Source organism: Mesoplodon densirostris, chromosome 4 (assembly GCF_025265405.1).
Source record: "Mesoplodon densirostris isolate mMesDen1 chromosome 4, mMesDen1 primary haplotype, whole genome shotgun sequence".
In the NCBI taxonomy this organism is placed as follows: Eukaryota; Metazoa; Chordata; class Mammalia; order Artiodactyla; family Ziphiidae; genus Mesoplodon; species Mesoplodon densirostris.
This window is the reverse complement of record NC_082664.1, coordinates 99,325,313-99,346,904: the sequence shown is the minus strand read 5'-3', so window position 1 is coordinate 99,346,904 and position 21,592 is coordinate 99,325,313. Positions and strand designations below refer to the sequence as shown.

Here is a 21,592-nt window from a genome sequence, read left to right as displayed (position 1 = left end):
GGCAAGTTTTGCATTTCTCTGTTGTTTTACACTAATCAGAAAAAAAATTTCAGCGGGGGAAAAAATATTTGGGGAAAAAAAAAAGTCTTACCTTTAACATGCAATGTTTTCACAAATATCTGCCATAGACACATAAAAGAAAGCTATACTCTCTAATGTTTCTTTAGAAATATAATGATTTAAAGTGAAATCTTAGATAATTAAGTTATTTCAAAATATTTTCACTCAGGGAATGCTTGAGCTTCCAAATATGTAAAACTGACCCCATGTATGTCAGCAGAGGGAGTTCCTGGCGGGGCTGCAGTGGGAGGAGGTAATGTGTGTCCCAAAGAAAAAGCAGGAACAGCAGCTTCGCCATCACCTGCTCCCCATGCACAGCTACAACCCTGCTGAGGAGCCACCCGAGGCTGAGCGTGGAAGACCCCAAGGTGTACATGGTGGACCAAATGGCCACCAGCATAAGTGAACACCCTTGCTGGGTGTCAAACACGACCTGCCCCACTTTCCCCGATCTTAGAACCTGGGGTCCTGGAGGGCTCAGGGCCTGCTGCCTGCCCTGGCCACCGGGACTCACCCAGCTCTCCCTGCTGGGTACTGGGTCTCCTTCCTCCTCCCATCCATCCCCAACAGCACCCATTCCCTGAGCCCCTGCAAGCAGCCAGCCTCCACCTCACCTCACTCCCCCCAGGTCTTTGTCTTGTGTGGGCTCTTGAGCCCACCACCCACTCCCAGGCATATCCTAATGGGAAGATTTTCCTTCTGGGGTAGAAGGGTGGCTGGGAGACAGAATTGTGCTCTTTCTGTGAGCACCACCTTTCTCCAGCCCGTGACTTGCCTTTGGAGTTGTTTCCATGGTAACAGGGCCTGATGGGTGGTATTCAGTGTACATATTATTATAGATAAAACATCTGCAGCTAAAACAAACAAAAAAACAACCATGTATGGCAAATATTTTGTAAATATAGTTGAGCTATACCTTGTTGCTTGCTTCAATGTTGGCGTCATGTGAAAGCAGCTTTGCTGCGAGTGATATATTCTGATAAAGGGCAGCATAGTGGAGAGCAGTGTTGCCACTGACGTCCATGACATTTGGGTCGGCACCATGTTCCAGCAGAATAGTTGCACACTCCTCTTCCTGGCATTGTATGGCCTATAAGTGTTATGCCAAGAAACAGACTGTAAATTCTAGGAATTCAAAGTAAACATTCCAGAAGTTTCACCAATTCGTTATATTTAAATGAGATAAATCCATTTTTATTCTAAGTAGTTAAATCAAATCCATCTCACGCTGACATGGTTGGCTACTATGTACCTTCATCAGCGCTGTCCTGTTTTCGTTGTCACAGAGGTTAAGCTGGCATTTTCTCTCCACTAGGAGAGTTACCACTGCCGGATGGCCATTGGCACAGGCCAAATGGAGAGCAGTCCTACGAAACCGAGAGGAGTTTTTAGGAAATTAGTAGTGCACTATTTCAAAACATACAATTGTTCATGTAATTGAAAACATTTAATAGCATGCTATTCCTATCCCTTGAAAACAAATATTTAGTTTTCTTCTGGAGAAAGAACAATATATATTAGCTCTTCTTACTCTCCACATTAACCAAAGAACAATCTGCTTGAATAGAAAAAGCATGACCTTGAGATTCAGCTCAACTTGGGTTTGAATTTGACTATAACTGTGTCACTTATTAGCTGTCACTTAGCCTTTCTGTGCCTCAATTTCCTCATCAACAAAATGGGGATAGAGCAGTAGTTACCTCACAGGACACCACTGTGATGCTTAAATGAGAACCCGTGCAAAGGGTTTAGAACAGTTCCTCGCACAGATAACAGCTCAATAATTATTAGGTAATATTATCATAATTATTACTATTACTACTATTTTACAAGGGCAACATTTCAATTAAGTAAAAGGATATTATACCTCTTTTGAAGATATGTCTTGAGGACTAGAGAGAACACTGTACTTCAATGATTCTAATATGCTCACTTTCTCACATTTTAACATCTCTGACATTGGAATGAAATTTATAATTCACGATGTCTTACAACTATAATTGGTAGCATTTTTTGTTTGTTCAGTTCTCATTTTTCCTGTTGGTCTAATTATCATAATATCTCTGTGCCTAAAGTTGCCATTTTTTAAAATTTAAGTATAGGTGATGTATAATATTATAAATTATGGAACTTCCCTGGTGGCTCAGTGGTGAAGAATCCACTTGTCAATGCAGGGGACACAGGCTCGAGCCCCGATCCCAGAAGATCCCACGTGCCACAAAGCAACTAAGCCCGTGCACCACAACTACTAAGCCTGCTCTCTAGAACCCGCGAGCCACAACTACTGAGCCCACACGCCTAGAGCCCGTGCTCCACAACAAGAGAAGCCACCACAATGAGAAGCCCGTGCACGGCAATGAAGACCCAACACAGCAATAAATAAATTATTTTTTTTTAAAGATACGGGATTGTATCTGAAGGATTTTTAGTCCAGAAGTTGATCTGTCATGAGAATTATTTTCCTCATTATGCACTTCTCTGTAACATATAACATTACGGTATAAAAATGTGTACATTAAAAATAAGATGCTGTTCATGTTTAATTTCGTTTCTGTGATTACTGACATTCAGCCAAATGACTTTAAAACTGTCAGTAAAGTGCTCTATAAGGGGAATCATGAGCGGGTCCGAAACCAGCTAAGGCTTTTGCTGCCTATAAAGTCTGCGGGGCGCGGGACCCCACGTAGGTGTCCACGAGCCTCGGAGGGGAAACTGACAGCAGGGGCCCCACCCAGGCCCGCCCCGCCTCCTCCCGCCCGCCCCGGTTACCTGTTCATCTTGTCCCTGTCGTTCAAGCCATTCTTCCCAAGCAACAGAATCTGCTGCACTTTGGCTACGTTGCCCACGCTGGCAGCTTTGTGGACCTTCCCGAGATCCTTGGGTCGGATGTGGTACTCGGGCCGGGAGTTGACCCGATTACCGCTCTCTCTCCGCGGGCTGGTGGAGGAGCCGAAGAGCGACTCGCCCTTCTTACTTCCGAAGCCAAAAATCTTCTTCATCGCAGAGCCTACACGCTTCAGACACACCTCACCTCCCCCTCGGCTTCTCACAGTCTCCTGAGCCTAACACTAGCGGTACAGATAAGCCAACGCGGTCTAGCCACAACATCCCAGCTGGGAAGCTCCGCGGTTTCTCATCTTTCAGCCCAGAATAACCGTAGCCAAGCGATACAGCTAAACACAGTGCGCGTGCACGCCTTGTAAGACGGCGTCACTGCGCTTGCGCACAGAGGCACGGAGCGCAGGAGTGCCCAGTGCGCATGTGCGAGGTCCAACCGTCACAAATCTCTGCGATTGTTTGTGGGACGCGCTGGTTGGAAAACACAACGATGGTGCGAGCTGGCTGGGCGTTTCTGGACATTTGGAAATTTTAGAATCTCCCGCGAGAGAGTCGTCTTCGCATGCGACTGGGGCTAGAGTGGCGTGGAGCTTCAGGATGCAGAAGGTCTCGTCCCCCAGAGAGCTCCCCTAAAAATACTCTGTAAATCTCCTTATCCCTCAGTTTATTCCTTTCCACATCCCTCTGGGCCCCAGGCTTTCTCCATGGAATTTAACAGATGTAACTACAGAAAGCTGTTTTCATGGTTCCAGAGATTGTGGCGACAGGTGTCATCAAGTGCAAACTTAGGAGAAACCAACGCAGTTTCTCCAGATGAAATGAAGACGCGTTTCCGCGTGCCTCCTGACCCTCCCCTGTGGCCCAGCGTTCCGTCTGCACATTTTCTTCACCTATATTTTAGTGTTTGCTTTTATTTTCCCCTAATTAAGTCTCTAAATTCAAGATTTATTTTGGAGCATGGTGTACCATATGAGAACTTTTTAAAAAATGGTTATCCACTTGTCCCAAACAATCCATCTTTCCTCACCTAGTTTACCCCTTAATCTTACATTTAATTCTCGGATGTTTTTTCTGTTTCTGGGTTTTCCATTCTGGTCTGCTTCTTCTAGCGTCAGTAGTCTGTAAAATATAAATACCTATTACAGGTCCAAGGTTTCCCTCCTTAGTCTTCCTTTTCAGTATTCTCTTGGAAATGTTTACCTCTACATTATTTGAGATGAATTTTTAATCACTATGCCAAGCTAAAGAGAGATCTTAGTGAGATTTTGATTGTAATTAGGTGAAGAGAATTTTAACTGAGAATCAGTCTCTTGTATCAGTGTATCCAGGTACATGTTATGTCTCTCAATTTGTCTTATTTTATGTCCTTCATTAGCCTTTGGTAGCTTTTTTCATTATGTAAATCCTGTACACTTCTTGATATATCTGTATCTGGGCGCTTTTTTTTCTGTAATGGTATATTATTCTTTCATTCTAATTTGTAAACGATTATTGTTTGATATCTGTGTATTCGTTTGACAACAAGAGTGAAGAACTTTTTTAAGCTATAATTTTGTAACAGGAGAAAGAGTTGATAGTTTCTGGCAGTACTTAAGGAAGGCACAAACTGGTTGGTATAGATTGAAGAATATTGAAGAATAGTATGCAGATGAAAAAAATCAAGTAGAATGCAAACAAGTACTCTGTTTTTTATTGAAGTATAAGATCGTTGCTACAAATTTAAAAAATCAATATAGCTAAATTTCCCTAAAATTCTATTAGCCAAATTTTTCAGTAATTAGCTAACTAATAGGGACATCTAACTTTCGTGTTTCCTCTTAATAGTCTCTTTGCTCCTCTGCTTTATCCACCCAAATCTGTTTCCCACTCCTCAGTCTAATCATCATAGTGACCTTATGGAATCTTATCATCTCCATTGTTATGAAACCTCTTATGCTTTATCCTTGTCCCATATCTTTAAAATTTCCCAAACTTTAAATAATCTTTTCCCTTGCTTCCATCTTTCTCTATCTGCAATTTGTGTTTCCATCTTTATTCCATTTCTTAGGAATAAAGCAAAATAGGTTGACTCCATACTCCATACTGGTAGAAACAGGCGACTGTATACAGAAACTCCTTTTAATGTAGTACTTGATCCAGTAATTATACAATTACTGTAATTATACAGTTACAATACAATTAAACCAAACCTGGTATTGTGGGTGAAACAGACAGAAGCAGAAGCAGGCTCACAACAACAGTTAATACAAAACCAGCTATCCCAAAACTCAGCAGGTTCCTATTACATTTGTTGATGATTTCAAGATCAAAATCATGTTAATGATTTTAAGAATTTTGATTAACCAAATTTTGATTAACCACCATTGCACAAGATGCACCAGCAAAATTTGAAAGTTTGGCAGCCATATTTTACAGCAAGACAAATGCGTAGATATTAATTTAGGTACTTATTCTTCAGAGGCCGTTTAATGCCATTTTGTGCTTTGTAGGTTGAATGATTTGACAACAAATTGCTTGGAATTAGTGACTCAGAAGTCAGGTGTCCAGACCTTCAGCAGAAATTGCTGCTGGGGGAATTCCCTGGAGGTCCAGAGGTTAGGACTCCTCGCTTCCACTGCAGCAAGCACGAGTTCCATCCCTGGTTGGGGAACGCGGCACAGCCCAAAAAATAAAAAGAAAGAAAGAAAGCAAGCAATTGTGCCGAAAAACTCTGGAGGGAGGCAGGGTCCCTGTTGAAGTGATAGCTGGTTCCAGGACAGTGTCTTCACTGGTGAAAGAGCAATGAACAAAAACAAAACAAAAAACAAACAAAAAAACATTTCTCAGGTCTATCCAGCTTAGCTGCACCAAATGGTTTTGATGTGTGTGACTGGTTTCAACTCTGATCACCCACAATTTTCTTCCTATAATAGCCCAACCAGAGAATAATCTTTTGTCCTCTATTTGTCTCCGCAGTACTCCCCAGTGTGACCTATGAGACCAGTAAAGGCTCCCTATTGTGACATCTGAAGAAGACTCTGACACTTGCTGATGCAGCCTGGAATGAGGGTCAAAGACACTACCAGGCTGTAGGGAGATAAGAACCACACACCAGGACTCCAGGTAGGTTGTCAAGATTTGGTTGACTCTAGTGTTTCTGTATAGACCAGAGATACTCAAGGAGTATATGCTAGGCCAACTCTGAACTTCTGTATGTCCTTGTCAAATGCTACCTGGATCCCCAAGCACTTGAAAGCTAAGATTCCCAGATTTCTTTGCAAACAGATGCCCTCTAGAAAGTTGTTGCTTGGGGACTTCCCTGGTGGTCCAGGGGTTAAGATTTCACGCTCCCAGTGCCAAGGGCCCAGGTTCGATCCCTGGTCAGGGAACTAGATGCCACATGCTGCAACTAAAAGAGCCCAAGTGCTGCCAACTAAGACCTGGCACAGCCAAATAAATAAATAAATAGTTTTTAAGTAAAGTTGTTGCTTAGAGCTCCCATGCCTATCTAAGACTCAAATAATGCCCTGGTGGTTTCCTGCATATTTATTTAATAATTATTTATTTAATATTTATTTAACATATGTTAATGGAATTAATAATGTCAGCGTAATACCTGTTTTATGATGAAAAACATGTTATGGATGCCTTAACAAATTCAGGTGGATCCAGTGTAATCACAGGGGTCCTTCATATGTGGAAGGAGGAGGCAGGAGTGTCAGAATGATGTGAGAAAGACTCGACAGGTCATTGCTGGCTTTGAAGATGGAAGGGGCCACAAGCCAAGGAATACAGGTGGCCTCTACAAGTCGGAAAAGACAAGAAAACTAATTGTCCTCTAGAACCTCCAGAAAGGAATGCAGCCTTGATGTTAGCTCAGTGAGAATCATTTCAGACCTCTGACCTCCAGAACTATACTATAAATATGTGTGGTTTTAAGCCACGAAATTTGTGGTAATATGTTAAGTGGCCATAGCAAATTATGGAGGGAGGGAGCTAGGAAGAATGGAAGAAGTGAAGATAGAGGGCAACAAAGAGGACTGGGTAGAGAGAGTCTAAAACTGCAGCACAGTTCTAACAACATTTCTGGCCAGGCCAAAGGGGAATCCTGGAGCCAAAGTCATATGATAAATAAATCCTGCATCTTCCAGGAGTGGGCCTGTATTTTACCCCTATTGTGGGTACAATGGCTGGGAGCAGTCGTGGGAAGCATGGGCATAGGACAGACGCAGACATGGATCCAGAAGGACAGCTGCTGGGGCTGTCAGTCTACTATGTGTCCCAAGTAGGTTCCCCAGTTTGTCCAGGACTGGGGCATTCTTGGGACACAGGACTATCAGTGATAAAACCAAGACAGCCCTGGGAAAACTGGCATGGTTGGTTACCCTGTCCCTAGCACTGGAGACCTGATCTGAGCATTTTCGTGCCCAACATACCCCTCATCTCTGTGGCCCCCTTAGGATAATTTCTGCTTATCATGGCAGTTTATAGCTGGAAAAAGTTTTCACCCTCTTCCTACCTTCGCTACCTAGCCAGAGTAGACACCATCTGTGACTCCTGAGATTCCATAGGCAGACTGGGGTGTTTGTAACTTTTCTTTGTAACTCTCAAACATTGAAACTCACTAGGAATGCAAGTTAAAATTTCAGCTGTTTTACTTCCATACTTCTCTCCCATAGAATCCAGACTATCCCCTGTGTCCCTGACCCCCCAGCATTGTGAGGATATGGAGCGTCAGTTGGCAACGTGCCTACTTTAGCCCTTCCAATGAGGGTCTTTGCTTCCTATGAGGAGAAGGCACTGAGCTTATTTTCTCTTATTCTTCTTATTATTCTCTTATTGGTACTGAGCTTATTTTCTCATGACTACAGTCAGCCAGCAATGCACTTCCATCTAGAAGAAAAATGAGTTGGCATCTCTACTTCATAAAGTCTTAAGCCGTTTTTTGCTCCAGAGTCTGTGGCAAACATAGGACCTCTTAGTTTTATAGGGAGTTGGTACCAAGAAAGGTGTAATGGCCATCCCCTTTGTGGCCAAACTTTTTTCACTGGAAACAAATTAAGCACCTCAGTCACCAACCTGGGACCCAAGTGGGTTCTAAGAGGGGAAGGAGGTAGGGCAAAAGCTTAACATCACCCCTCAGAACCTTGCACGTGGGGGACCCAGTGTTAGGGGAATGAGGCATAGTTACATCCACTCACTACTAAGGTGTTCCTTCTTTCATATTTATTTTCTTATTTATATTTTCTAACTTTTCAGCAATAAACATATGTTGCTTTTGCATAGACATATAGTGATTTGTTTTTAGTTAAAATAAAATAGCTTTAAATATGTTCAAAGAAAGTTAAGATAAATATTTTCTGTTAGATTATAAAATATATTATTAGTAAATATAAAAATATAATTATTAAATACTAGCCTACAGAAGAATAAGCATATTACTGGAAAACAGTAAGAGGTGAGAATGTATTAACATAAGAGAAACTATACAAATCAATGAGAATGATATAGATTATTAATAAATGGTTTGGGAAAAATCAATTCGTGATAAGAAGTTAACTACATATCTCAACATATACACCAAAAGAAACTCCAGGTTAGTAAAAATGTTTAGTCTTTTTAATGAAACCACTAAATATTTTAGAAGAAAATATGGATGAGTGGTATTATTTGTAAGTTTTTGAAGATTTTTCAAACAAAAACAATGCAAGTGTCAAAAGAAGATATCAGTACATTTGGCCACATAAAATTTGTGACCAAAAAATTTAGTATAGGGCATTCCCTGGCAGTCCAGTGGTTAGGACTTGGTGCTTTCGCTGCCAGGGCCGGTGCAGCCACACACACACAAAAAGTATAAATGGGGCTTCCCTGGTGGCGCAGTGGTTGAGAGTCCGCCTGCCGATGCAGGGGACACGGGTTCGTGCCCCGGTCCGGGAAGATCCCATATGCCACGGAGCGGCTGGGCCCGTGAGCCATGGCCGCTGAGCTTGTGCGTCCGGAGCCTCTGCTCCGCAATGGGAGAGGCCACAGCAGTGAGAGGCCCGCGTACCGCAAAAAAAAAAAAAAAAAAAAAAGTATAAATGCAAATACAGATAAGGCATTAACATGTATAATTAATAAAATTAATTAATTTTATTAATAAATAATAAAATACTTAATAGTAATAATTAATAAAACATTGTTTACAATCAAGGAACTAAATTTTTTCAAAAGATTTTTTTTTTTTTTTTTTTTTTTTTTTTTTTTTTTTTGCTGTACGCGGGCCTCTCGCTGTTGTGGCCTCTCCCGTTGTGGAATGCAGGCCCCGCGGCCATGGCTCACGGGCCCAGCTGCTCCGCAGCATGTGGGATCTTCCCGGATCGGGGCACGAACCCATGTCCCCTGCATCGGCAGGCGGACTCTCAACCACTGCGCCACCAGGGAAGCCCCTTCAAAAGATTTTTTTATGTGTACCATTTTTAAAGTCTTCACTGAATTTGTTACAATATTGCTTGTTTTATGTTTTGGTTATTTTGGCTGTGAGGCATGAAGGATCTTAGCTCCCCAACCAGGGATCAAACCCACACCCGCTGCATTGGAAGGCGAAGTCTTAACCACTGCACCACCCGGGAAGTCCCCTAAATTTTTTTTTTAATGATCAAAGGATACAATCAGTTCACAAATTAACCATGGGTACCAGAAGCTTTCTACTCTTACTTGATATGGATAGGGGCTCAACTTCATCATCTTGCTTCAAGACAACATTTGCTCATCAAATGCTGATAATTCTGTGGTAATTTAATCCACCGAGATCTTGATGTTCTCACTACCTTACAGGACATCAAATTTACCCATTATGTGGATGACTTCATGCTGATGGTATTAGGTGCATAGGAAATAGGAGATAGTTTGAAAGTTCTGGTCAAAATTTATTTTCCCACTGTTATGATTTATGTTAACCCTCTTAAAAAAATCAGCATTATCCATTTAAAGAAATATTTCCCCCAGAGTTAAGCACAAATCCTAAACATCACCTTGGCATCACAGGTAATTTACAAAATGTAATGCTAACCATATAATCAGTTCTAACAGTGACCAACAGCAGCTTTGGTGGATAAATGAAATTTGTGATTCGGGGTACTGAGAAGCATAGTAACAGTTCACTTTTAGAAAAGGTATATTTAAAAATCAGGTGTACTTTTAATAAAACCCAACCAAGAGAGACATTCTTTTTACCTTATATGTACTCCTTTAACAACTCTTTCTTCAAATTTTATATGAGAGGATTTGAGATCTTATGACACTAAGAAGAAGCATGAACCTAAGAATCTTAAAATCTAACAAGGATGAAGAAGCATACAGAAAGCGGAACCAGGGTACAAGTATGCACTTGCCCTCCTATCAACTTCCCAAACAGGAAGAAAAAAAATCACATTAAGTTTTGATAAATTTTGAAGTCAGTTTTCTTTGTGCTATAACAGTATAAAACATTATCTTCCAGCAAAATTAAAAATAAAAAATTATGAACCTTTTGGCCTAGCAGAGTTAATGCTGACAAGATGCTTCTACTTGGTGGGAGCTATGCTCCCTCCACCAGGAAACATTGTGCATCAGGCTTTGCATAGTTTTTTTTAAAATTAATTAATTAATTAATTTAGGCTGCGTTGGGTCTTCATTGCTGCACACGGGATTTCTCTAGTTGCAGCGAGCGGGAGCTACTATTCCTTGCGGTGCGTGGGCTTCTCACTGCGGTGGCTTCTCTTGTTGCAGAGCACGGGCTCTAGGAGCGTGGGCTTCAGTAGTTGTGGCACGTGGGCTCAGCAGTTGTGGCTTGCAGGCTTTAGAGTGCAGGCTCAGCAGTTGTGGCACACGGGCTTAGTTGCTCCGAGGCATTTGGGATCTTCCAGGACCAGGGATCGAACCCGTGTCCCCTGCATTGGCAGCAGATTCTCAACCACTGCGCTACCAGGGAAGCCCCAGGCTTTGCATAGTTTGATTCACAAATTTCTTATAATCATTCAGTCATTTGATATTTTGGTTATAGTTGATTTAGGTTTCTTTTTAGATAACGATGCTTATTTCCAAATAATATAAACAGTCTCTCTTTTGTTCTTCCTGGAAATCTTTTAGCAACCATCTTCTCCAATCCTCCATATTTTGTCTCTTCTTTCTCTGTCTTCTCGCACCTCTGTCTCTTTCATCACCTAGTTCAGAACTTCCAGGAGAGTTATACGGACATTCCTAACATCTCAAGTTTACCAACAACTGGTCTTTAACATGCCTCAGGACTGTGAATGGAGGCAACTGGTTGATCAAAGATAAAACACATCTTGTATGAAATCAATCCAGAATACTTAAGGAGTTTCACATGCTGCAGGTCTTAAAGTTATCTTTTTATCCAGTTAACAGATCCTTCTATGTAAAAGATACTGTTAGCCTGGCACTCAGTCCCACCTTGCACATTTTATCTTCCAAAAAAGAAGGCAGATTTTCCTCAGGAAGACATTCCATCTTCTTTATTGTTACAGTCACTGCGATATTTTCAAAGACGAAAAAAACACTTACTACTCATATTCTCTATGGCATTATTTAACCATCTATGGAGAATCTGACCCATCTGTTCCAGTGCTCTGCCTGATGGGGGAATTAGGATCAATCTACTGAATGCCTATTATTCTTTCACTCATTGAAGATTTTTTAGCTGTCTACTTATAAAGCACTGCATTTAGTCTTAGAGATACTAGTGTTCAAGACTCCTTCCTAGAACTCAACACCAGGTGGGAAAAGGCAGACACAGAAACAATAAATTAGAGAACAGCTTTTTTCTTCTTCTTCTTCTTTTCTTTTGGCCGCGCCATGTGGCACGCAGGATCTTAGTTCCCTGACCAGGGTTTGAACCTGCGCTCCCTGCATTGAGAGTGTGGAGTCCTAACCACTGGACCACCAGGGAAGTCCCCAATAACAGCTTCTTATGAACATACAAATCAAATGCTATGGAGAAAAACAGTTGGACACGTAGCCTAAATGGAAAAGGGCTATAGAGCAAGACTAAGAAGTCATCAGCATACAGATGATACAAAAATATAGAGAGAAGCTAAAAGGACCAAGGATATATAACCTTAGAGTTTACCAACATAAAATGGAGAGCAAAGAATAAGATCCCACAAAATAATTCCTGAATTTTAACATAATCATAAAAATGTTATCAACAGAATAAAGGGGGAAATAAGAGCTGTAATCAACTAAAAGCAGTTTCTCTTGTCCCCATTTTAACAATAAATAGATCATTCTACTAAATCCCTAGATTAGCTATTTCAATATTAAAAGTATTAAACTGATAATGATTATGGAAATATAACATGACTAAATTGCATAGGAATTTTAAGGGGAAAGAATACTGAACCATAATATAGTACAATAAAATATCATATAAGGGGGAAGAGGAAATAAAATCATATAAAAATACCAAGACATTTATGTTGCTTCCATGATGTTTTGGATATTGCAAATAGTGCTGCTATGAACACCGGGGTGCATGTATCTTTTCTATAAATGTCCACTGACAGGTGACTGGATAAAGAAGATGTAGCATACATATACAATGGAATATTACTCAGCCATAAAAAAGAATGAAATAATGCCATTTGCAGCAGCATGGATGGACCTAGAGATTATATTAAGTGAAGTCAAGTCAGAGAAAGACATCATGATATCACTTATATGTGGAATCTAAAAAAAATGATACAAATGAACTTACTTTATTTACGAAGCAGAAACAGACTCACAAACATAGAAAACAAATTTATGGTTACCAAAGCGGATAGCAGGGGGGCGGTGGTGGGAGATAAATTAGGAGTTTGGGATTAACATATACATACTACTATATATAAAACAGATAAGGACCTACTGTATAGCACAGGGAACTGTACTCAATATCTTGTAATAACCTATAATGGACAGGAATCTGGAAAAGAATATATATAGATATATATGTATAACTGAATCACTTTGCTGTACACTTGAAATACAACACTGTAAATGAACTATACTTCCATAAAAATTTTAAAAAATACCAAGACATTAGAAGCTTTGTTAAAATAGTTACTCACACACATATCCCATACATGATTATGATGGAAATTACACAAATATTTCAATTTTGAAAAATCGTATGAATAGAATTAGATCACCCAGAAAAGTGTTCAAACAAAAATCTGTTAATATATGTAACCACTATTTTTGACTCATGGGATATAATTAGAAGGCAACTTCATCTCCCACTACCCTTTTAAATATTCAGAGGTTCTTCTCCCAACCCAGGTTGAAAACCCTTACTCTCAAGTAATAAGAAGTCCAGAGTTGCTTTAACTCACAAAGCACTGAAAAACAATGTCCAGCCCCACATAACATACAGAACTATAAAAATGCCAAGTCAGAGTTAATCAGCTAGGCCATGCTACAGGCAGACCACCTGCAGTAGGGGTGGAAGGCAGGCATGGTCCCCTCCTTTCCTGCCTCATCCCATCCTTCCTCCTCCAGCTGGCTAATCATGGTTTCCCATGCTGCCAGGTTCAAAACTGCAGGGGGCGGTAGAGTTCTTATGTGAGATGGTTTTGAGCAGTCTGGATCTGGCAATTGTTTTAAAGCTGACTCTCTCTCTCAGGGGCATTTCCGTGCCCACAGCTGTTCTCACCTGTAACTCCCTTGACCTAAGTGAATGTAATCCATTCTTTCTTCTTAGCTCTTAAGGAATCCAGAGCCCCACTTTGGACTATCCTGTTCTGAGGCCTGTTCACGCCTCTAAGTGGCTTTTTGTGCGGTATCCAATGTGGATCCACCACCAGGGCTCATTTTCTCTCTTTCACGCTTGACTAACATCTGGTCCTCGATAAGCACTCAAACAGTCTTTGTCAAAGCAAATGCTGAGAGTGCAGAACAGTCTCAACACATTAGCAGTTCTTCTCCTGTCCTGAGCCAAAGTAACCTACGAGTTCCTTCAGATTCCAGGTTCCCTGGGTATGAGTTACATACCTGCTCCCAGAACTGCGGGAGATTAGATTCATATCGAGTTCCCCAAACCAGGTTTTACAACCTCTCTCCCTCTCACCCTCTGTCTTTGGCAGCTCTGTAATTTCTTTTTTCATGAAATACATTCTCAAATTCATAACAGATTAGCTACCCATTATATTCCCATATGAAGCATTGATACATAACTAAATTAAGTTTCTGTTTTAAAAGGTGGGGAGGGGTGTGTGTTGGGGAATCACATTCTTGCCCAAAAGAATAGGGATTCATGTGACAAAATGGGGGCAGGGGAGAATCTGCATAGAAATAAAATCCTCAGTTCAAATGTATCAACTCTCCAAATTTTTTTTTTTTTTCTTTTTGCGGTATGCGGGCCTCTCACTGTTGTGGCCTCTCCCGTTGCGGAGCACAGGCTCCGGATGTGCAGGCCCAGCGGCCATGGCTCACGGGCCCAGCCGCTCCGCGGCATATGGGATCCTCCCAGACCGGGGCACGAACCCGTATCCCCTGCATCGGCAGGCGGACTCTCAACCACTGCGCCACCAGGGAGGCCCAACTCTCCAAATTTTATGTCCACGAATAGGTGTTATTTTTTCAATTCAAAGATCAAATCTACATTCCAACATATTTTATTAAAATATTACATACTTACATTAAGAAAAATGCTTATAACTAGCCAGATTATAGTAACTCCGTATTTACTTTAAAATGAATATGAACAAAGAATATCTAAAAATAAAACATGTATCAATGACCACAAGTAATCTATTTAATAGGTATAGGTTACTTGTAAAACTCTGGCATTGTGGTAGCTTTCAATGGACAGCTTTAAAAAGTTTACAAGTCCTCTCAAAGTCCATCCTTATTAAACTGATTTGGTTGAAATGTGATTCAGAATAAGCTGGGGAAATATACTTTCGGCATGATGAGGGGAGGAGGTTGACAAATCATCTCCATTTTTTAAAAAGCAGCTATAAATTTGGATAAACTGTTTAATAAAACAGCCATTTCAGCACTCTGGAAATTAACTGAAGATCTACAACAAACTAAGAAGTGCTTATTCATGAAACCCAGTTAGGGAAAGAACCTGTGAGCCTGTGGGATTACTGTGCTGCCACATCCCGGGCCAGGTCTACGGGTGCAGTAGTTCAACCAGGGCAACAACAGACCCAGGGAACAAGACTTGTTGTCACTGCCAGAGGGGACTCATTTGATATGATGCATTGTAAGTTAACCTGGGAGCTCAGTGGTAAGCAAACAAGGCTCAGTGAGGTTGTAGTCCTGTTTGGGGCAAACAACAGAGTAGCTAGGGATTTCACTGGAAGTTCTAGGAGGTAAGACAGCCATCTGGGTTGGATAAGCACTCTATATACTCCAGATGTCCAGGCATGCAAAGCGGAAACTGAAGCTGATTCAGGCCACCCACATACCCATGGTTGCCAAAGCCTGCACATATGCACAAGGGAGAAGCAAAAAAGCCCATCAGAAAGCTCAGACCAGAGCAGACTTGACAATGACCTGAACACTGTATGTACTTGCCAGCCCACACAGATCCATTGGCAGAGTGGAGGCCTGACTGATGGGGTTTGAACACAACCTCTGTCCAGTCTTTGGCTATATGCTAAGCTATGCAACCCAGCAGCAATGCTTAGGAAGCAAGATTTATTATTTTAAAAAATGAGTAGAGACATCGGTGACTGCACACTGCCGTGGAGACAGATTTCACAAATTTACTGGTGGCAAGTTACTAAATAAAACAAGAACAACCCTCGGGGGAAAAATTCAGAATGAGTAATTGCTACATTATCTGAAATTCAACAAGATTACAAAGCAAAGAAAGAAGAAAGTGTACCCTTACTGAGGAAGAAAAGCATTCAATAGGAACTGAGTATCTCCAGATGTTAGAATGAGCAAAGACTTAAAAGCAGCTATTATGAACAGGTTCAAAGAACTAATGGAATTCATGTTTAAAGAATTAATGAGAGCTATGATGAAAATGGTGCAATGCATGAAGAATCTCAGTAAAGAGATACAAGGTATATGAAAGAACCAGATAGAAACTTGGAGCTGAAAAATATAATATCTGAAATGAAAAATTCAGTTGAAAGAAGAAGAAAGAATCAGTGAACTTGAAGCTGAATGAACAGAAAGTATTCAATCTGAAGAGGAGAGGGAGAAAAGCAATGAAAAAAATGAACAAAGCCTCAGAGACCAGATCAACATATGTGAAAGGAGAATCCCAGAAGAAGAGAGAAAGGGCAAATAAATATATTTGAAGAAATAATTGCCAAAAACGTCTCAAATCTGATGAAAAACATTAATCTACAGATGCAAGAGGTTCAACGAATCCCAAGTAGGAAAAACTCAAGGATATCCACACTTATACACATCATAGTCAAACTATTAAAAGACAAGACTAAGAAAAAATTCTTGAAAGCATCAAGAGAAAACCTATTGGAAAAGGAGACCAAAATTACCATTAACAGCTGACTTTTCACCAAAAATAATGGAAATCAGAGGCTGTGGGACGACACACTCAAAGTGATTAAAGAATAAACTGTTGGGCTTCCCTGGTGGCGCAGTGGTTGAGAGTCCACCTGCCGATGCAGGAGATGTGGCTTTGTGCCCCGGTCCGGGAAGATCCCACGTGCCGTGGAGCGGCTAGGCCCGTGAGCCATGGCCGCTAAGCCTGAGCGTCCGGAACCTGTGCTCCGCAACGGGAGAGGCCCAACAGTGGGAGGCCCGTGTACTGCAAAAAGACAAAACAAACAAAGAAACAAGGCAAAATAAAGACATCCCCAGATAAAGACAGAGGACTTAAGATTATATAAACCAGTAGTTAATAATTGTATTAAGTTGTTGTAACACGTACAGATGTAACATGGCAACAATAGCACAAAGGAAAGAAAGGGAGATATACTGGAACAAACTGACTGCATTGTGACAGAATTAAACTTGTATTATTTTGAAGGAGCCTGTGATTAAGAGTGATAAATGTGTACTGTCATCCCCAGAGCAACTGCTAAGACATAACTCACAATAGGAGGAACAGGGAATTTCCTGTTAGTCCAGTGGTTAGAACTCCGTGCTCTCACTGCCAAGGGCCCGGGTTCAATTCCTGTTGGGGAACTAAGATCCCACAAGCCATGCTGTGCAGCCAAAAAAGAAGAAGAGGAACACAGGGATCTCTTTAGATATGAGAAAAACAGAAAACAAATAGCAAATGGCAGATGTAAAAGCAACTACATAAATATTAAATATGAATGAACTAAACACCCTACTCAAACAACAGAGATTTTCAGACTGGATTTAAAAAAAACAAGATTGGGCTTCCCTGGTGGCGCAGTGGTTGAGAGTCCACCTGCCGATGCAGGGGACCTGGGTTCATGCCCCGGTCCGGGAAGATCCCACATGCCGCGGCCAGCTGGGCCCATGAGCCATGGTCGCTGAGCCTGTATGTCCGGAGCCTGTGCTCCACAATGGGAGAGGCCACAACAGTGAGAGGCCCGTGTACCGCCAAAAAACAAACAAACAAACAAAAAAACAAGATCCATATGATAAAGGACATGTCTTTAGAATATATGATCTCTTACAACACAGAAGACAACAACCCAAAGAGGGGAGGGAGGATTTCAACAGACATTTCTCCAAAGACGATATACAAATGACCAAAAGCCTAGCAGAGGATGTTCAAAATCACTAGTCCTAGGGAAATGTAAATTAAATCCACAATGAGATTCTACTTCATACCCACTAGATTGGCTTTGTCAAAAAGACAAGACTATAAGAAACACTGTACAAGATATGGAGAAACGGGAACCTTCATACACTGGTAGTTGGAACATTAAATTATATAGTTACTTTCAAAACAGTTCATCAGGTTCTTAAGAAGTTAAACAGAAACTCACCACATCACACAGCAATTTCTAGAAGTCTACCAAGACAAATGAAAACGTGTCCACGCAAAGACATGTATACTCATATATATATAAACACAGAGAGAAGGGGAGGGAAGGAGGGAGGGAGGGAAGAGAGGAGGAAGGGAGAAAGGAAGCAGAGGCCATAAAAAACGGGCAAATGAAAATAACTGGTATATCAGAATCAAGGGTATATGAGAATTCCTTGTATTATTCTGGTAATGTTTCTCTAAGTTTGAAAGTACATCAAAATTTTAAACTACCCAAATAAAGGGCAAGAATATCATGTAGCAAGCTCCCTCTACCAACCTCAACGAAGACCATATACAGCTTAAAAGTTACTAGAAAACTGTAGGTAATTTTAATAAAATCACTTCAAGAATATAGTATGGTTGTAAAACCACTACAATGTGCTCTAAAATAATTTTTCTACTGAGTTAAATAAAGTCATCTGTAAATTCTGTAACAACACATTCATATTCACAAAATCTGACTGAAAAATAAACACAACTTTCCATTTCTAACACAGCATAATTCAAAAGTTCACTTTGAATGGGACTGGGTTTTTGGTTTTATTTTGGTTTTAACGCAAAGCATAATTACATAGTTATTCATAATTTGAGGTGTGTTACTTGTTTATTTAACAAAATACTGCTGCTCTGAAGTAAACTTCATTTTCAGAGTGATAGTAATGTTAAAAAAAAAAGAACATGAAAATGCAAGCTGCATTTTAAAAAGCTTATAATAATCATTTAAATTCCGATTGTATCTGTAGGTTCACAATTCTCTACTCTTAGATTTTTTTAAAAAAACACTTTATATATGGTCAATCTAGATCATAATTAAGTGCATCTTAATGAAGTTTCCACTGATGTATGTAGAAATATGATTTACCAATAGCCAAATAGCATCATTTCTTTATCAAAGATCAGTGGTACTATCTAGAAATAAAGACAATCCTTCAAGAATTTTATTTTCCTAAGTAAAAATACTTCCAAGAGCTAAAGGCACAATTTCTATTCACGTCTAGCACTGTAACCAACCATAAAATCATTACTTATTTTCAACTTAATAACTGATTGACATTTCTCAAACAAGCTGTTTTCAATCCTGATAGTTCTTTATTTTCTTTAATAAATTGCTGTTTGCAGTAGGTGTCCATCATGAGAATAATCAAAATTAGATAAATGTGACAAAAGACTGACAAAGTGTTTCACACCCTTGAGTGATACCAAGAATGGGAGAAAAGTGTTGCAAAATACGACTACTGCAGTGCTACTTATGGTCTTGCAATAAAACCAGCAATGCATCAAGAGCTATCATCTCACATCCAATTTCTTCCCCTCAAGAACAATCTGAATCTCTTTGACATCCAAAGTCTCATAGGTCAGTAAAGCTTCTGCTACATTCTTGTGCTCTTTTGCATGAGTCTTCAAGATATGTTTTGCTCGCTCATATGAATCCTGAAATACAAAGCAGATATGTAAGAGGCAGAAACCTTAGGAGAAGCACAAATAAATAAATAAATAAATAAATAAATAAATATATATATATATATATATATATATATATATATATATATAAATTGTTCTTAGCCTATGGCCAGAATAAAATAAAGATCCAGTCTATGATCAGGGGTTCCAGTCTATGTCAAAGATCCAGTCTATGACATAGTTAATCACGGCAGCAACGGTGCACCTATTAACTTTATAAAACAGAGGAAGTTTAGTGTTTTTGCAAGCACCCAAATATTTAGGCACATTTTGACTAAATAGATAAATAAACATTTAAAAAAAGATCATTACCCTCAGAAGGATTCTGGTTTCCTGTTCAATAGCAGATATAGTTTCTGGACTCAGTTTCCCTGTATCACTGTAGGTCATAACTCCAAGCTAAAATCAATGAAAAGAAAGAAATCCAACAGAAAAACCTCCAACACTAATGTATGTAACAGAGGAAGTACTATCCTATACATAAGAAAATAAATATCATGGGGGCAAGGAAAAAATACAATATAAAAATGCCCTTGAGGGCAAAAAAACTTCATTCTTCTTCTGAAAGTATAATACTAAAAAGTGTGAGCAAGAGGGAAAATTTTAAATCCTAAGTATCGTTCTGAGTACCTTCTTAGAAAACCTTAGCAGCTATTCTAGTCCAGAAATCCACAATTCACAGAGTACTGGAATTGCTTTATGGAGCCACAGTGATAATGTAAGAACGTGAAGTATGTGGAAAGGACAAAGTAAGCAAGCTCAACAAGTAGGTCTTCGATGTCATATGAATAAAAAATGCTAAAGAATTTATATTATCATTTGGTTAATTCATGAAGTAATAACTCTTACTGTTTGAGCAGCTGGAATGGAAAGAGTATGTTACATTTCTCAGAAAATGACATTTAGTTTAGAGTCAGCTTTGTTAAATCCATTTGGAATGAGACAGGGGAAAATCTATCAATTTATAATGAGAATCCTCTCTCACAAAGAGACACTTGGCACATCAACATTTGATACATGAGGAAGGATTAAAATTAGCCATTACCTTTTCACTCATTCCAAATTTGGTGACCATCTGCTTTGCTATTTGGGTTGCATTATCAAAATCACTGGAAGCACCTAAAATTTTGAAATATACATAAAACTCAAGTTAAAAAAAATCTTTAAACCAACAAACAAAATTTGAACCAAAGCTGTTCTTTACAGCCAACCTGTTGTAATATGATCAGCTCCAAATATAAGTTCCTCGGCCACTCTTCCTCCCATACTGACGTCCATCTGAGCAAGAAGCTGAGCTCTAGTTTCGTTCCGTCGATCATTTTCAGGCAACAGGTACACACAGACAATTGAAAAACAAAGAAAAAATTCAGACACAGTTTTGAAACACTTACATTAATAACCTGAATTATCATTTGTCTCTCATGACCTTACTTAATACCATGATGCTGAAAGCTCAGCGGCATTTAATAGAGATGGTCATGGTGATTGATTACCTAACCAGCTATGTATAAAATGAGGAAAGCAAAAGTGAAGTTTATAAATAATAAGTATTTAATGTTGCAATACAACTGTTTGTCCCTCGTTGCACAAAAATGTTTAAAACGTCTATAGGGACGTCCCTGGTGGTGCAGTGGTTAAGAATCTGCCTGCCAATGCAGGGGACACGGTTCGAGCCCTTGTCTGGGAAGATCCCACATGCCGCGGAGCAACTCAGCCTGTGCGCCACAACTACTGGGCCCGTGCTCTAGAGCCTGCAAGCCACAACCACTGAGCCCATGTACCACAACTATTGAGGCCCGCACACCTAGAGCCTGTGCTCTGCAACAAGAGAAGCCACCACAATGAGAAGCCCACACACCGCAATGAAGAGCAGCCCCCTCTCGCTTCCACTAGAGAAAGCCCGCGTGCAGCAAAGAAGACCCAACGCAGCCAAAAATAAAATTTAAAACATAAATAAATAAAAATAAACGTCTATAATTAGAAAGGTATGAAAATGAAACTTGTACTCAATGAGAAAAAACTTAGAAAAACTATTGAACCAGTCACTATGATACATAATTTCTTTCGAGGGGAAAAGAGCAACTACATATTTAAGAATTATATTTTGCTGTCATTCCTGAATTACATTTCATAATGTAAATATATTATCTGAAATATTAAGGATATCCTTTATTAGCAGGTAAATTTCACAAGTATGTCTGATTTCAAGACAGTTGAGGAAGTTCAAGAAGAAAGTATCAACACACCTAGGAAGTAGCTGAATTTTCTTTTGAAATGTTTTCATCAGCAATTTCCTACATA

At 39.9% G+C, this 21,592-nt stretch overlaps 2 protein-coding genes and 1 long non-coding RNA gene across 15 annotated transcripts in view; 1 reads left to right on the top strand and 2 right to left on the bottom strand.

The window, feature by feature from the left end:
- Positions 1-3,260, bottom strand: part of LOC132488554 (ankyrin repeat domain-containing protein 26-like) — a 116,331-nt gene extending 113,071 nt beyond the window's left edge. Inside the window, 3 exon segments of the mRNA XM_060096864.1 lie at positions 977-1,150; positions 1,313-1,427; positions 2,830-3,260. Of these exon segments, the coding sequence (XP_059952847.1) occupies positions 977-1,150; positions 1,313-1,427; positions 2,830-3,059 (519 nt within the window). The 5' untranslated portion in view covers positions 3,060-3,260.
- A 97-nt stretch (positions 3,261-3,357) lies between these two features.
- Positions 3,358-21,592, top strand: part of LOC132488552 (ankyrin repeat domain-containing protein 26-like) — a 95,302-nt gene continuing 77,067 nt past the window's right edge. For all 13 annotated transcript variants that reach the window (XM_060096851.1, XM_060096862.1, XM_060096861.1 and 10 more), the window contains exons 1-2: positions 3,358-3,504; positions 5,854-6,000. The gene's annotated coding sequence lies outside the window, so the exon portion shown is untranslated. The remainder of the gene's footprint in view (positions 3,505-5,853; positions 6,001-21,592) is intronic.
- LOC132488948 (uncharacterized) lies at positions 19,621-20,540 on the bottom strand. The gene is made up of 3 exons (XR_009531827.1): positions 20,503-20,540; positions 20,337-20,410; positions 19,621-19,690 (listed from the first exon to the last, which is right to left on the bottom strand). It is a non-coding gene; the product is annotated as an uncharacterized LOC132488948 (long non-coding RNA).